General features: G+C 43.1%; 1 protein-coding gene across 1 annotated transcript; it reads right to left on the bottom strand.

Moving 5' to 3' along the window:
• Window positions 1–409: 409 nt before the first annotated feature.
• Window positions 410–8,946, bottom strand: LOC132387672 (oocyte zinc finger protein XlCOF6-like). The gene is made up of 2 exons (XM_059960048.1): window positions 8,887–8,946; window positions 410–3,031 (listed from the first exon to the last, which is right to left on the bottom strand). The coding sequence occupies exon 2, from the start codon at window positions 2,288–2,290 to the stop codon at window positions 1,235–1,237; it is 1,056 nt and encodes a 351-aa protein (XP_059816031.1). The 5' UTR covers window positions 2,291–3,031; window positions 8,887–8,946; the 3' UTR covers window positions 410–1,234.
• Between the last annotated feature and the right edge of the window lie 8,239 nt (window positions 8,947–17,185).

Genomic DNA, 17,185 nt, shown 5'->3' with positions numbered 1-17,185 from the left:
TTTTCTCACGTACAGGAGTTCAAGCTCACTAGGTTTACTTTTAGGATACACCTACAACTCCTCCACTTTAAACAATCCCTCAGATACATAATGTTCAGCTATTATCCTCTGCACCTGTGCCCTCCTCATTGTTAATTTCAACATAGCAAGTTTTAACCTCCGAGCAATACTCAACAACTCAACCTTTCTGGCGTCCTCTAATGCCTCAGAGGTTGGCGCTTCCACAAACCTATCAGCATCTGCTGCTGATTTTCCACACACAAATAAATCAAAAGGGATTTCCCCAATGAAATCGATAATTAATCAATACGCCCCAAACCTGTTCATATCCTGGACGCAGGCCCCAATTTTGTTATGAATCGTTACGCTTTAGAAACGAACTAGCAGCAATAGATATACGTGGAGACTGTTTTTGATGTTAAAACTATCGTTATTAGAATCTACTTTTAATATAGTAACTTAAGCAAGATAAACAAAAGTGAACATTGTTATGTATATATATGTGTGTAAATGTAACTCCAAAACTATTGAGCTCAGGGGAAACAAGGCTTGGAGTCTTGAGATGGTAAAGTACGAAAGTTCAATTCAACCACAGAATAGGTGATGAGAGGGAGATATTTGTAATCCTGGGTAAATGTTAAGAGAAGGCAATTATGTCAAATTCCACAGGTTCCATGGTGGTAAAATGAGAGAACAGTCACTGTAGATTTTATCGGTCGTGTTCCAAATCCACATACGAATTACCACCGAAAGTGACATGTCAAAAGTGGTATTGTCTTCGAGTGAATTACCACACCACAACTAGGCAAGGGTTAACACATAAGTGGTCTTCACAGGATACCCCAAATCCGATCCACTCCCATGGATCAAAAGAGGTGACAACCACACATTCGATGTATGCTGAAATGATAATTAACCCACACTTGTGGGCGTAGGGACATTCTAAACCATGAGCTTTGGCCACTATTTCCCTTGTTTTGAACCTTCCATTTTTCATCCTTCATCTCCGTCTCACTCTGAGTGTCCGTGTCCTTGGTTAAAATTAAACAAGCTGCGAGCGATGTAAACAAGCTGCAAGTCAGACTGATTCACCTTCTTTATCTCTCTCTCTTTCTCTCAAAATGACAGTCCACAGTAAACGAAACCTGGGGAATCATAACAACGGCCACTCCCCATTGTGAGCTTACTGGTGTGCCAGTAGTTGGGATGACTGAGCGAATCCTTTCCCACATTCTCAGCAGGTGAATGGCTTCTCCCCAGTGTGAACTCGCTGATGACTCTGTAGGTGGGATGACTGAGTGAATGCCTTCCCACAGATTGTGCAGGTGAATGGCTTCTCCCCAGTGTGAACTCGCTGGTGTCTCTGTAGGGCGGAAGAGTCACTGAATCTCTTCTCACAGACTGAGCAGGTGAACGGCTTCTCCCCAGTGTGAACTCGCTGGTGTTTCAGTAGTTTAGATGACAAAGTGAATCCCTTCCCACAGTCTGAGCAGGTGAACGGCCGCTGCCCGGTGTGAACTCGCTGGTGTGCCATTAGGCTAGCTGAAACAGTGAATCCCTTCCCACAGTCTGAGCAGGTGAATGGCTTCTCCCCAGTGTGAACTCGCTGATGACACTGCAGGTTGGATAACAGAGTGAATCCTTTCCCACAGACTGAGCAGGTGAATGGCTTCTCCCCAGTGTGAACTCGCTGGTGACTCTGCAGGTAGGATGAATCAGTGAATCTCATCCCACAGACTGAGCAGGTAAATGGCTTCTCCCTAGTGTGAACTCGATGGTGTCTCCGTAGGGTGGAAGAATGAGTGAATCCCTTCTCACAGACTGAGCATGTGAATGGCTTCTCCCCAGTGTGAACTCGCTGATGACTCTGTAGGGTGGAAGAGTTAGTGAACTTCTTCTCACAGACTGAGCAGGTGAATGGCTTCTCCCCAGTGTGAACTCGCTGGTGTCTCTGTAGGTGTGATGACTCAGTGAATCCCTTCCCACATTCTGAGCAGGTGAACGGCTTCTCCCCAGTGTGAACTCGCTGATGATTCTGCAGACTGGATGACTGAGTGAATCCCTTCCCACAGACTGAGCAGGTGAACGGCTTCTCCCCAGTGTGAACAAGCTTGTGTCTCTGTAGCGTGGAAGAGTGAGTGAATCTCTTCTCACAGACTGAGCAGATGAACGGCTTCACCCCAGTGTGAACTCGCTGATGTGTCAGTAAGCGAGAAGATAAAGAGAATCCCTTCCCACAGTCCGAGCAGGTGAACGGCCGCTCTCCGGTGTGTACTCGCTGGTGAGCCATTAGGTCAGATGACCGAGTGAATCTCTTCCCACAGACTGAGCAGGTGAAAGGCTTTTCCCCAGTGTGAACTCGCTGGTGACTCTGCAGGTTGGATGACTGTGTGAATCCCTTCCCACAGTCTGAGCAGGTGAACGGCCTCTCCCCAGTGTGAACTCACTGGTGACTTTGTAGTATGTATGAATCAGTGAATCTCATCCCACAGACGGAGCAGGTGAACGGCCTCTCCCCAGTGTGAACTCGCTGGTGACTTTGTAGTGTGTATGAATCAGTGAATCTCATCCCACAGACGGAGCAGGTGAACGGCTTCTCCCCAGTGTGAACTCGTTGGTGTCTCAGTAGTTCAGACGACCAAGTGAACCCCTTCCCAGTCCGAGCAGGTGAACTGCCTCTCTCTGGTGTGAACTCGCTGGTGTGCTATGAGGTCAGATGATGGAGTGAATCCTTTCCCAGAACTTCAGCAGATGACTAGCCTCTGCCCGGTGTTAATTGATTGGTGTGTCCACAGGTGGGCAGACCGACTGAATCCTTTCTCACACACAGAATAGATGAATGTCCTTGCCCAGTGTGAACTCGCTGATGTACCTTCAGTTGAGATGACCAAGTGAATCCATTCCCACTGTCTGAGCAGGAAGGATATTCGATTGAATCCCTTGCTCTGCTTCTTAAATATCCGGACAGAGACAGCAAAACTGATATGCCATGACTGAGCTTTCTGTAGACAAATTCCTTCTCGTTTTTAACCTGTGGAAAGATTTACAAAATCCATCAATGGGTTTAGGACAACATTTCAGATGAGATTACATGAGTTGCCAAGGTTTGATCTGGTATCACACTGTTACAGTGAGATTGAACCCAAGTTGGACAGAGAAATCATCTCCTGACTGGGCAGAGTGCTGGTAGCTGGAATGACCATCAATTCCCTGATACTCTTCCTGTCTCTATCAGAATGGGGCATTTCTGCCATCTCCAAACTGTGACTTGGCTCAGTTTGACTCTCTCCATTGGTATTATTCCCTGCTCCTGCTGAGCTGCATGGGTGCCTGGCCCCACAGTAACTGAAACAGTCTCACACAAATAGTGTTTCTTGACATGCAGCTGGGATTTTCTTTTATGTATTATTAACTTAAAGTGCCACAGTTTTAACGACATATAAAAAATTCCTGCTGAGATGAATGGTTGGTCCGTACAGCTGTTAAAAAGGATTTGGAGTGAATTTTTGTATTATTTCAGGTTTTGGTCACAGTACAACACTGAAACAAGCTCTTTCAGCCATCTGGTTTGTGCTGAACTATTTAATCTGCCCACTCCCATACCCCTACCATCCAGGCACCTACACAAACCTCTTAAATATTGAAATTGAGCTTGCATGCACCACTCGTAATGGCTGCTCATTCCACTCCCAGATGACTGTCTGTGTGATGAAGTTTCCCCTCATGTTCCCCTTAATGTTTCACCTTTCACCCTTAACCCATGGCTTCTGCTTGCAGTCACACACCATCTCAGTGGAGAAATCCAGCTTGCAGTTACCTCCATCACAATCAAGTCTCTGCTAAATCTCTAATTTTCCAAGGAATAAAGTCCTGACCTGTTCAATCTCTACTTATAACCCAAGTCCTCTAGACCTGGCAACATCTTTGTGAATTTTCTCTGAACTCTTTCAACCTCTTTTACATTTTTCCTGCAGCTTGGTGACCGAAACTGCACAAAATACTCCAAATTTGGGCTCACCAATGTCTGCTGCAAGTCAACATAACATCCAGTTATTGTTGTCAGTACTTTCGTTCCTGAAGCCCATTGGGCTGAAATCTTGCTTTCCATCACAATCTAACTGTGACATCACTTTCAGTGAATTAAGGACTTGTATTCCCAGGTCGCTTTCTTTTCCAACACTCATCCATGCCCGACCAGTCACTCTGAAAGACCTCCCTTGGTAGGTCATACCAAAGTGCAACACCTCATACTTGTCTGCATTAAATTCCATTTTCCATTTCTCAAACCATTTTCCCAGCTGGTCCAGATCACACCGCAAGCCATGATAGTCTTCCTCACTGTCCACTACACCACCGGTCTTGTTGTCATCCACAAATTTGCTGATCCAGTTAACCACACTATCATCCAGATTACTGATATAGATGACAAACAACAACAGATCCAGCACTGATCCCTGTGGCAACCACTAGACACAGGCCTCCGGTCAGAGAGGCAATCATCTGCTACCACACTGTGGCTTCTCACAAAGACCGTGTCTCATCCACTTTACTGTCTCATCTTGAATGTTGAATGACTGAACCTTCTTGACCAGCCTCCCAATGAGACTTTGTCAAGTGCCTTCCTCGTCGATGTAAACAACATCCACTGCCTTGTCTTCGTCCACTTTCCTGATAACTTCCTCAAGTAGCTCCATGAGACTGGTTAGACATGACCTACCATGCATAAAGCCATGCTGTCTATCCTTAATCAGTCCACATCTATCCAAATACTTATATATCCGGTTCCTGCACATATGTCCCAATGACTTTCTCACTACTGCTGTGAAATTCACCAACATATCACTTCCTAGCTTAATTTTAGAGCTTTTCTTGAACAGTGGAACAACATTGTCTGTCCTCCACTCCTCCAGTACCTCACCTGTCACTAACGATGATTTAAATATCTGTGCTTGGACCCCGACAATTTCTGCACTTGTCTTCCACAGGGTGCGAGGGATCTACATTTCAAGCCCTGGGAATTTATCCACACTAATTTGCCTGAGAGAGCAAAAACCTCCACCTCTGTAATCTGTCCATGGTCTCTGAAGTTGATGCTGCTTTGCCTCACCTCTATCGACTCTGTGTCCATCTCCTGAGTCAATACGGATGCAAAACTGCTATTTAAAACCTCCCCCATCTATTTTGTCTCCCGTATAGATTACCATTCTGATCGTCCAGAGTGGGCATGTTTCTGTTCTGACCTTCTCCATGTTTCTATGACAGAGAAGCTGGCCAAACCTGACTGGAAGGGGAATCTGGTAGGAGTGATGATGGAGCAGCAATGGCTGGAGTTTCTGGGAGCAACTCGGGAGCTGAGTGATAGACACATCCCAAAGAAGTGGAAGCATTGGAAAGGCAGGAGGACAGAACCTTGGCTGAAATGAGAAGCCAAAGCCAACATAAAAGCCAAAGAGATGGCAAACAAAAGAGCAGAAACTATTGGGAAGCTTTTAAAAACCAAGAGAAGACAACTGAAAAAACTGTCGGATGAGCTCACGGTGTGGAATTATGATATTGCAGTCATTAATGAGTCTTGGTAGCACCCAACAGTCTGAGGTATTTAGAGGAACAAAATATCTGGGGCCTCAATATCTCTTGAAAACCAAGGTTCCCTGCACCAGTTACCTTTCAACTTTTAGTTTTGCAGGCACATACAAACTCTACACCTGCAAAATTTCACTTCTGAAGAACTCCCACTCACCAAGTACACATTTGCCAGAAAACAGCCTGTCCCAATCCACACTTGTCAGATCCTTTCTGTCGCCAACAAAATTGACCTCTCTCCAATTTAGAATCTCAACCTGTGGTCCAGACCTCTCTTTTTCCATAATTACTTGGAATCTCATGGCATTATGAGCAATATTCTGTGTCACCAGCCCTAGATCATTTCCTAACAGCCTATTGCACATTTCTACATTGGGAATTCTACATTCCGATTATGGGCACATTTGACAAACTCTACCCCCAACTAACCCTTTTACGGTATAGGAGTCTCAGTCAATATATGGAAAATTAAAATCACTTAATATATCAAGCTTTGTTTCTTGGCATAGTCTGCGATCACTAGAGAAAAATTTGTCGCTCTAAATTCCTCAGACTGTTGGCTGGAGCCAAGTTCCTGTAATGGCTACAATATAATAATATATGTTCCATACACACTGGTTGTCTGGTGACAAATACACAACAGTGCTCTTTCACTTCAGAGCACTGAAAAGTTTGAAATAGGGACCTAAATCCTAAGAACTTTCTACAGGGTTACAATTGAGAGTATTGTAACTGGCTGTGTCACTGCCTGGTATGGGGACTGTACTTCCCTCAATCGCAGGACTCTGCAGAGAGTGGTGCAGACATCCCAAAGCCAGGACCAGCAAGCTCTGGGACAGCTTCTTCCACTAAGCCATCAGACTGACTAATTCATCCTGATTCATCCTGTATCTCTATGTTATGTTGACTGCCTGTTGTACACACTATTTATTATGACTATAAATTGCACATTGCACATTTAGTCAGAGACGTAATGTAAATGTTTCTTCTCCTCATGTATATGAAGGATATAAGTAATAAAGCCAATTCAATTCAATTAACCCCCTCCATTATTTGTTCTGTCATTCTGGCTCCCTCCCTGCCTGCAACTTTAGTTTGACTCTCCCACTAGCACTTGCAAGCCTTACTACTAGGACGTTAATCCTCTTCTAGTTATGTTCCCCTAACTATCGAATCCCTATCACATCTTTGACTTAGCTCTGCCAGATAATTCCTCCTACAACAGTTTCTAAAGTGTCCCACCCGTTATTGTGGAAAAGCCAGGTGTTACAAATTTCAAAGCCTTATAAATACCGACTCCACAAACCTTGGCCCAACAATCAGCAGCCATGGGCTCCGCTAAGTCCCTGCCTAGCACTCTGAAAATTAAAATACATAATGCCCACAAAGCAAGAGAAGACAGCAAAGAGTTTTCAGTTAGCCATTTCCTTAGTTCGTAATGTACTTAAGAAATGTCAGGTAACAGGAATGGTGGAGGTCATTTTGAGGTCTAGAAGACCAAGAAGTCCTTCCGAGAAAACTGCTCGTAGGATTGCTAGAAAGGAAAATCAAAACACCCATTTGACTGCAAAAGACCTTCAGGAATATTTAGCAGACTCTGAAGTGGTGGTGCACTGTTCTACTGTGCAGCGATACCTGCACAAATATGACCTTCATCCAAAGAAAAATTTCCTGCATCCTCACCACAAAACTCAGCATCAGAAGTTTGCAAAGGAACAAGCCTTATGCATTTTGGAAACAAATCCTGTGGACTGATGAAGTTACAAAAGAACTTATTGGCCACGATGAGCAATGGTATGTTTGGAGAAAAAAAGGGTGCAGCATTTCATGAACAGAACACCTCTTCAACTGTTAAGCAAGGGGGTGGATTGATCATGCTTTGGGCTTGTGTTACAGCCAGCTGCATGGGAATATTTCACTGGTATATGGAAATTGAATCCAATTAAATACCAGCAAATTCTGGAAGCAAACATCACACCGTCTGTAAAAAAGCTGAAGATGAAAAGAGAATGGCTTCGACAACAGGATAATGATCCTAAACACACCTCAAGATCCACAATGGACTACCTCAGGAGGCACAAGCTGAAGGTTTTGCCATGGCCCTCACAGGCCCCTGACCTAAGCATCATCGAAAATCTGTGGATAGACCTCAAAAGAGCAGTGCATGCAAGACGGCCCAAGAATCTCACAGAACTAGAAGCCTTTTGCAAGGAAGAATGGACAAAAATCCCCAAACAAGAATTGAAAGACTCTTGGCTGGCGACAGAAAGTATTTAGAAGCTGTGATACTTGCCAACGGGGTTGTTATTAAACACTGACTATGGAGGGTGTCCAAACTCAGGCCCTTTTCCTTTTTTATTATTTTGAAACTGTAAATGATGGATGCAAAAGAGTAATCTTGCTTAAAATATTAAACAATGTGTCATCTTTAACTTTATGCCTTTTGGAAATCAGGTCATTGTTTTACTCGCTTAGCTGTTCTCAGGAACAGGAATTTTGAGCAGGGGTGCCCAGACTTTTGTATGTCACTGTGTGCAATTTTCTTACTAAATGATGCTTTAAAAAGTCAGACTTCCAAATATCACTCCCCTTCTTCCCACTTGCAAATTCTCCAGCAAATTTTGCATCACCAAAATGCAAACAGGTACAACCAGTTCCTGTATTTTACATAAATATTTCCACTGAACCCTCCCTCAAGTGATGGACGGTGATGAACTCGGTTATGGCAATGCCAATGAATATGAAGGGAAGGGCAGCAGTTTGACTCACTAGAGTCTGGCACATTTGTGATTTGAAGGCTACTTGTTGCCCAGGACAAAGGTGTTTGATATCATTATGTACCAAGACAGAACGGGTCAAAACATGTCCTCAGGTGTAGAAAAGTCCAGAACAAGAGGAGGTAGAACAAGCAACACACACAAAATGCTGGAGGAACTCAGCAGGCCGGGCTGAATCTATGGAAAAGAGTACTATTGCTGTTCCAGCATTAAAAGAGTCCAGCTTCTGCAGATTTTCACTTGCTGCGGTTGGAGATAGAACAAAATTGATTTTCTCAACAGCTGATAGAAAGATTTTGTTCTCTTTTTCCGAGTTCCTAATCCTTGCATTCAGATACCTGGAGCTCAGCTCCGTCTGTGAGATCTATCTGGTCCCGTTCCCTGATTAGCCGGAAGCTCCCCGGGGCCCGTGTACGGATCGTGGGGCTGAGAGAGGAGAAAAAATCTGGCCTGTGCTGAGTTTGCGGGCGACAGCCTCCGGTTCTCACAGCAATTGTCACCCAATTAGAGTCAGAAAAACCCTTACCTTTCCGATCCTCCCGACATTTTGTATACTGCGCGCATGCGTATTTATCGGAGACGGCTGCGATCCTGACGCCTGCGCATTTGATCGGTGCTGCAAACGACAGGGAAATTTTAAACGCGGTGATTTATGGGTAAGTATGGTGCCATTAAAAGATTCTGCAGGGACCGGTTCCACGTCCATATCTCAGTTTTTTTTCTGTGTAGAAAACTCAGCAGCTTTCTTAACGCAGAAAGCGGCTCCCATAAACGATACACTCAATATCAACAGGCATTTCGTGTTCTGAAACAGATCTGAAACAAAAGAGATTCTGCATTTGCTGGAAATACAAACATGCACACACACAAAATGCTGAAGAGGCTCTGCAGTTCAGGCAGCAACTAAGCAGAGGAGTACACAGTCTAGACATGCTCAAGGGGATCGGCTTAAATGCTGCCCATTTATTCCTCTCCACATTTGCTGCCTGATCTGCTGATTACCTGCAATGTTTTGTAGAGATTAACCATTTTGTTTTTCGATTAACCAGTTTCCAAAAGTTTCTCATGTTTCCTTCATAGCCACATCCCGCTGGTCTGGTTCCTCTTCCTCCTCCTGTTCGTAACCTCCAGAACCCATCTCTTTCCAGGGCCCCAAAGCCCTGACTTAGGCTGGCAACTCTTTGGCCTCTTACTCTGCTCCATCGAAGATTCACTCGCTAGTCTGCTGTCAGGCTTTAGAGGCGCATTGCAACAACCCGGCTGTCTGAGGCACAGTCCTTTGAAATTAGTGGAAATGACACAAAATTTGAAAAGAGCAGGGAAAAAGTTTAACCACCTTAGTCCAGAGCCCTGGGGAAGGTCAAATACTCAGCGAGATCATCCTGTTAATTAGCCTGGGGAAAATCATGCAGGAAATTCATGCAGGTGTATAAGATGATGAGAGGCATTGATCGTGTGAAAAGTCAAAGGCTTTTTTCCCCAGGGCTGATATAGCTAACACGTGGGGGGCATAGATAAGGTGCTTGGAAGTAGTTCAAGGCGGATGTCAGAGATATATCTTTTATACAGATAACGGTGGGTGTGTGGACTGCACTGCCAGCGACGGTGGTATAGACGGGTACAATAGAGTCTTTTAAGATAATCTTAGACAGGTACATGGAGCTTATGAAAATAGAGGGTTCTGTGGTAGGGTAATTCCAGGAATTTTCTAGAGTAGGTTACATGGTCAGAACAACATTGTGGGCCGAAGGGCCTGTAATTTGCTGCAGATTTCTCTGATTCTAAGAAATTCAAGGGAAATCTCTTCTCCCACGGAGCGGTGACAAGTTGCAACAGGGAGTGTGAGATGTAAATTTTAAAATGCTGATATGGAACAGAAACCTGGGCATGGAGCAGACGGACCGAGTGGAATCTTTAGTGTACATTTTTTTTTTGAGTTTGGCGGTGACAGTAAGTACCTGCGACATGGGATTTGATACAGAATTGATTTATGTTTCACGGATCCACAATATTAAACAACAGCCCAGTTTAAGGCTAACATCAGCAGAACAGACTCCTCCAATGCTCAGTGACCAGGGTTCAGTCCTGGGTGCGATGAGCAGCCGCAAGAACTGCAGGATCTGACAGTAACAGTCCCTCATGAACCTGCAGCTGCCTTCAGTCACCGTGATGGTGAAACATTTAACACGGAGCTGATTTGAACTTCCTCCCTGATGTGAAGTTTCTGGTGTTGCAGCAGCTGGGATGATTGAGTAAAACTCTTTGCTCACTCCGGACAGAAATGTGGCCTCTATTTACTGTGAACTCACCGGAGCATCACAAGGTGGATGAACTGAATGAGTCTCTTCGCACACACGGAGCAGGTGAACAGCCGTTTCCCAGAGCGAAGCTGTAGGTCACGGTCTTCGGTCTCGGCCCGAAATGTTCACTGTTCGTTCCCACGGACGCTGCCCAGCCTGCTGAGTTCCTTCAGCATTTTGTACCTGTTGCTTTGCCCACAGCATCTGCAGTGTACTTTGCGTTCAAGCTCTGGTGAACTGACAGATACAGCGGATCTAACGTGCTGTTGTGTTTGTGATTCCCATACACAAATCCTTTGACTTTTGTACACTGTTAAAGGTTTATAAAGCACGTCAGTGGGTGAAGGACAACACTTCAACTGCAATTATTTTAGTCTCCATGGTGCCTACTGATAAAAGCACTGTCACAGCTCAATACAAATTGGAGTAACAAAAATTCATCTTCTAACTGGCCACAGTTCCGACATCAGGCATAACATCAAACTCGCCGCTTCCCTCTCTGTATCAAAATGGATCACTCCTCCCCTTCATCAGTCTGTGACTTGGCTCAGTTTGTCCGTCTCCTTCGCATTCTGAGCATGCGCCACACACCCACTGAGATCACATTTTATTTACACGGCGGTGACTAGAGACTTTCTGATTATTATGACCCTCCCGGCATTTGACGGTGGTAAACTCAGAGTCAGCAATGGTATTGAACATCGGGAGTAGGTGATTAGGCTTTTTCGTTGGAGATCGATAAACTGCCGGTAGTGTGTGGCTGGATGAGTGGGTCGTTTTCAGACTGGAAGGAGGTAGCGTTTGGAGTACCCCAGAGATCAGTCCCTGACCACAGTTGTTCACAGTTTAATGTCCTGGCGGAGGCAGCGAGATGTGGGATGTCCCAGTCTGCTGGTGACGCAGAAAGAGTGGAGTTGGGGGAGGGGAGGCTATTCACATGCAATTTCGTAGCTTTGCAATCAGTACATAGTGCACTGTGGGGCTGCAGTGGCTGGTTCCAATCTGCTAATTAATCAATGTTGACAACACTTCATTGATCGGCCGAATCCCAAACAATAACGAGGCAGCCTACAAAGAAGAAGTCATCACCCCGACACAGTTGTGTCAAGAAAACAACCTCTCCCTCATTGTGACAAAAACAAAGGAGCTGGTTGTGGATCACAGGAGGAATGGAGACAGGGACCAAATTCAACATTTCCAAGTCTGTTATTGACACAAAATGCACATTTTAATATTGATCATGACACAATGTATTTTATATATCGATAATGACATAAAACAATTTTTTTATAGATTGTTACTGACAGAGAATCGGATAACTTGTGTTCCCAGTGTTATCTGAATGTACTTGCCTGTGATGCTGCCACAAGTCAGTGTTTCTCTGACCCTGTACCTTCCCGTACTTGTGCACTTGGCAATAAATTCAACAGTACCTGAGAAATCTCAGTGAGATTTGATTAGTGATGATCATCTTGGCAGCTCAGTAGGTCGAATGTATGCGACAGTACACTGTTAAATGCAAAACCCTGAACAGTGTTGATGATCAGAGGGATCTTAGACTCCAAGTTCATCGCTCCCTGAAAGAGACTGCATAGATTGACCGGGTGGTTAAGAAGGCAAATGACATGGTTGTCTTTATCAGTTGAAGCATTGAGTTCAAAAGTCGGGAAGTTGTGTTGCGGCTGTTACTGTGACTGTTTCTTTAAGAGCGCCGGCGTGAGGAGGCGGGACTATGACGTCAGTCACAGGCTGACAGCGCTGACTGTGGACTGAACAAGAGAGAGAGAGCGATCTGCAGACAGGCAGTCGGCTAGTCTAAAGAGAGAGAGAGAGAGATAGAGAGAGAGAGAGAGAGAGGGACTGGAAAAGCTGATCGCTTCAGTCAGTTGCAGCTGAGGCTTGGAACTCTCCTATGCCCACAAGAGTGGGTTGATCATCGGTACACGGAACCACAACGAACGTGTGTGGCTGTCACTTCGTATAATCCATAGGAGTGGATTGTGAAATATCTTGTGTTAACCCTTGCCTGGGTATGTTGTGTGGTAACCCCTGGAAAACGGTATTCCTGTGACAGGTCACTTTCGCTGATAACTCGTATGTAGAAGGATTCAACGGATAAGAACTTCGACGACGATTATTTTGAAGTAATGGCCGTTTCTCTACGTTTCACCCTGGATCACAAATATCTCTCTCCCATCATTTACTAGGTTACTGAACTTACTTACTTTTTTGTTCCCTCAGGCTCGATAGTCTGGGAATTATATTTACACATAACACTGCTAACTTTCCTTTATTTCATTAAGTTACTATATTATAAGTAGACACTAATAAAGAGAGTGGTTTTAACATCAAAACCAGACACCAGTGTGAACTCTATTCCTGCTGGTTCGTTTCTGAAACGTTACAGTTCGTAACACAGTTTTATAAAACTAGTTAGACCACATCTGGAGTGTTTCATACAGTTCTGGCCGCCCCCATTCTCGGAAAGATGTCGGGGCTTTGGACAGGGCGCAGAAGAGGTTTACCAGGACACTGCCTGGATTAGACGGCTTGAACTATAACGAGAGGCTGGACAAACTTGTGTTGTTTTCTCCAGAGCGGAGCAAGCTGGGGTGAGATTGGATGGCCGTTTATAAGATTACCAGAGGAATAGATAGAGTGGACAGACGATATATTTTCCTGGGAGTTGAAATGTCCAACACATTTAAGTTGGAAGCAGTTGTGAGCGGCAAGTTTTTTTTGTTTCCACAGAGTGGTGGGCAGCTGGGGTCACTGTCTGGGGTGGGAGACCCTCCACCGTCACGTGATCCCGTCTCCTGTTCACGTTTTTCTGCAGATCTGTAGCATCTGCTGGTCACTGCTCTACGTGTACGTGTAGCGTCATCTTTCCCCGTTCAGACAAGTCAGTGAGATCCGCATCTGTCACGTCCTCTCATTGTGGGTGGACAGTATATTTTTTTTTCTGCAATATTTTCAGCATGTTTCATTCCACTGTTTTTATCTGCTGAAGTGCAGCCAATGTTTCTGGGTGTCTGACCCGTTTATGTGAGAATTTAGCCTGTTCTATTTATCTGAGTTTCTCATAAATGTGTACAGTTCAGTTAAGCTTCACTCCACTACTTCCAAAGCAACAACCCGGTCAGTCAAATCGTTCCACACAATTAAAATAGCTTATTACATTTCTTAATTTTTTTAATTTTTGTCCTATTTATATAATTTAACAATGTAATATTTATATTCTTATTTTAAATCACAATTGTGAAAACCTGCTCTTATGAATTAGGTTCTACTGCTGCCGCAGAGACAACGAATTTCATGACATATGCCGGGCCTTATTAAACCTGATTCTGATATTGATATGGGAGACCCACCACCAGTCACCTGATTCCAGTTACCGCAGATCGTAATGTGAGATTGAAGCCTTTTCCATATATTTGCTTTCCACAGAAACGACAACAGTTCAGTTTCCTTCTGAGGTTCCAGAGCAGAAGCTCAGTCTGTCTAATATTTCCACGTAATTAAAATGGGAAATTTGTTTATTCTCATAACGTACTGAGCTACAGTGTAAATCTTGCCTGCCGTACCATCCACACCGATCGATATATTTCAATAGCACATTAAATAGGTTATGTTCGTCCTGTTATTTCTTCCTTTATTTGGAACAATAAGATTTAATAAGTATCACTTAGAAAAATCCAAAAAAGATGGTGGACTTGCACTTCCTAATTTAAGACTGTATTATTGGGTGGTGAAAATTAGACAATTATGTTTTTGGTTATATTGGCTTGATAAGAACCAAAAATCATTATGGGTTGATTTGGAATTAAAAGCTGTTAAACAATTTTATTTAAATTCAATTTTAGGAACTCCATTACCTTAACAGCTCTCTAAAATTCCAAATTTAAATCTTTACCCGGTTATTAAACAATTCCTACGGATTTGGGTTCAGATCCGTAAATTTTTAAAATTTTAAACAATTTAAGTTGTCTAGTTTTTTTCATCGAAACTTTTCATTTAAACCTTCAACAACTGACTCTATTTTTCTCCCATGGAAAAATAAAGGGATCCATTCTTTTACAGATTTAGTTTGTAATGGTCTATTGATGACCTTTGAAGAGTTAATTAACAAATTCTCTCTGGCTCATACACATTTTTTGCAATATGTTCAGGTGAAATATTTTTTACAACAATGTTTACCTAAGATTCCATATTTACAAGAATCTGATTTGTTGTAAACCATTTTGAAATTGAATCTCGTAGTGTAAGTTTCCTTTAGCAGAATTTATAATTTATTTTTGTTACACAAAAAGAACCTATCACTAAAGATTAAACAAGATTGGGAGAGAAAACGTAATATGACCTTTGTTAATGAAGTTTGGCTTCGAGTTTCGAAAAAACGTAAATTCTTCTTCTGTATGTGCCAACCATTGTTTATTTCAATTTAAAGTCGTTCACCGTTATTATTTAACAAAGGAGAGACTATCTAGAATATTTCCTAGTATAGACAAATGCTGTGTTAGATGTACAACTGAAGTAGCTACTTTGTCGCATATGTTCTGTTCATATTTTTCATTAAAATCGTTTAGGAAATCTTTATTTTCTGCAATTCCTAAAGCTCTGAAAATTAATTTACAACCTAATAGATTGACTGTTCTATTTGGAATAGTTCCACATCATATTCAGAGTATTTCATCTTCAGATCAACATGTAATTGCATTTGTTACACTACTGACAAGAAGGGTTATTTTCTTAAAATGGAATGATATTTCTTCCCCTACATTAACTGAATGTTTATCTCAAGTGATGTTATGACTTAGTTTGGAAAACAAAATGGAAGTAGAACTTTTTGATCCTCGATTCAATTTTGAAAGAAGATGGGGTTCTTTTACCAAATATTTTCATTTAATTTGTATTATGCTATATTGGTTCCTTCCGGGTTGTTGATTCCTAATGGTTTTTCCCCTTTTGTTGTAGTTAGTGGGTTTTTTTCCTAATTAGATGGAGTTCTTCTTTTCCTTTTTTTTTCCATTTTTATATTTTACGATCAGTTTTTTCAGCTTTATTAATTGTATACATATTAATCCATAGGTTTTGTCTCATTTTATAGCTGTAGAAGATTATGTACCAATAAGAACGATTCTAAAAATGAAAAATGAAAATGATAAAACAATCACTGTAACAAAGCATTGTGGCTGCAGAGAAAGCACAGTGCAGATATACATATGGTGCAGGGTCACGTCGAGATACATTGTGAGGCCGAGTCCATTTTATCATTCATTTGGTTTATAAACACAGACAGGAAGCCGTCCTTGAGCCGGGTGGTTCGCTTTAAGGCTTTTGTATCTCTTCCCCGATGGGGGAGCGGGTTTGCAGCGAGAATGTCCAGATTGTGAGGATCTTTGAGTACATGGCCTGCTTTTCCGAGGGAGTGGAAGTGTAGGAAGAGTCCATGGAGTGGAGGCTTGTTTCTCTGATGTTCTCTGCTCCAAAGTTCTCTGCAGTTCCTTGCAGTCATGGGCAGAGCAGTAGCCATAAAAAGGTGTGAAGTATCGACAAGGAGGTCAGAGACCTCGGCCTTCACCCTGCCTTGTGCAGCTGGATCCTGGACTTCCTGTCAGGTCACCGGCAGGTAGTAAGAGTGGACTCCATCTCCTCTGTCTCTCTGACCCTCAGCACACATACCCCACAGGGTTGTCACTTTGGACCCCTCCTTTACTCTCTGTGCACCCATGACTTGTGTTGCCACCCACAGCTCCAATCTGCTAATTAAATTTTGCTGACAGCACTACATTGATTGGCCTAATCTCAAATACTGATATCAATCAATCAAATGCCTTCTGACAAGGGTCGGTCCAAACAAACTTTTCACGCTTCTTCAGGAGATTGGTCAGAGGAAGAGCAATCGCAGCAGAGTTCTTACGATAATATCCATCCATTCCCAGAAACCTTCTAAGAGCCTTCTTAGCAGTCAGAATAGAAACTTGAGAAATTGTCTGGACTTTTGCCCGAACAGGAGCCAACTTGCTTTGACCGACAACATAGCCAAGACAGGTCACACTGGCATGGCCAAATTCTCTCTTAGCCAAGTTAACTGTAAGGTTGTCCTAGGAAAGCCTGTCAAACAGCTTTTCTACTGCAGAGATATGCTCTTCCCAAGTGCCACTCCCTGTAACTAAGTCATCAATATAGGTATCTGTGTGTTCTAACCCTCGAATTACAAAATCAGTCTTTCTCTGGGATGTTCCTGGAGCATTTTTCCTTCCAAAAGGCAAAACATTGTATTCATACAACCCAGATGGTGTCAAAAATGCAGAAATTTCTCTACCTCTGTCCATCAATGGAACACACCAATACCCTGTCAACAGATCAATCGTTGTAAGAAATTAGCTTTTCCAGCCTTATCGATGCAATCATCCACTCTAGGGATAGGATAGGCATCTGTTTTTGTTACTGTATTTACCTTTCTATAATCAGTGCAAAATTTAACACCACCATCAGGTATGGGCACAATAATGCAGGGTGACT

The sequence above is a fragment of the Hypanus sabinus genome, unplaced genomic scaffold, assembly GCF_030144855.1.
Source record: "Hypanus sabinus isolate sHypSab1 unplaced genomic scaffold, sHypSab1.hap1 scaffold_209, whole genome shotgun sequence".
Taxonomy (NCBI): Eukaryota; Metazoa; Chordata; class Chondrichthyes; order Myliobatiformes; family Dasyatidae; genus Hypanus; species Hypanus sabinus.
The sequence above is the reverse complement of the archived record's forward strand: the minus strand, read 5'-3'. Positions and strand labels throughout refer to the sequence as shown.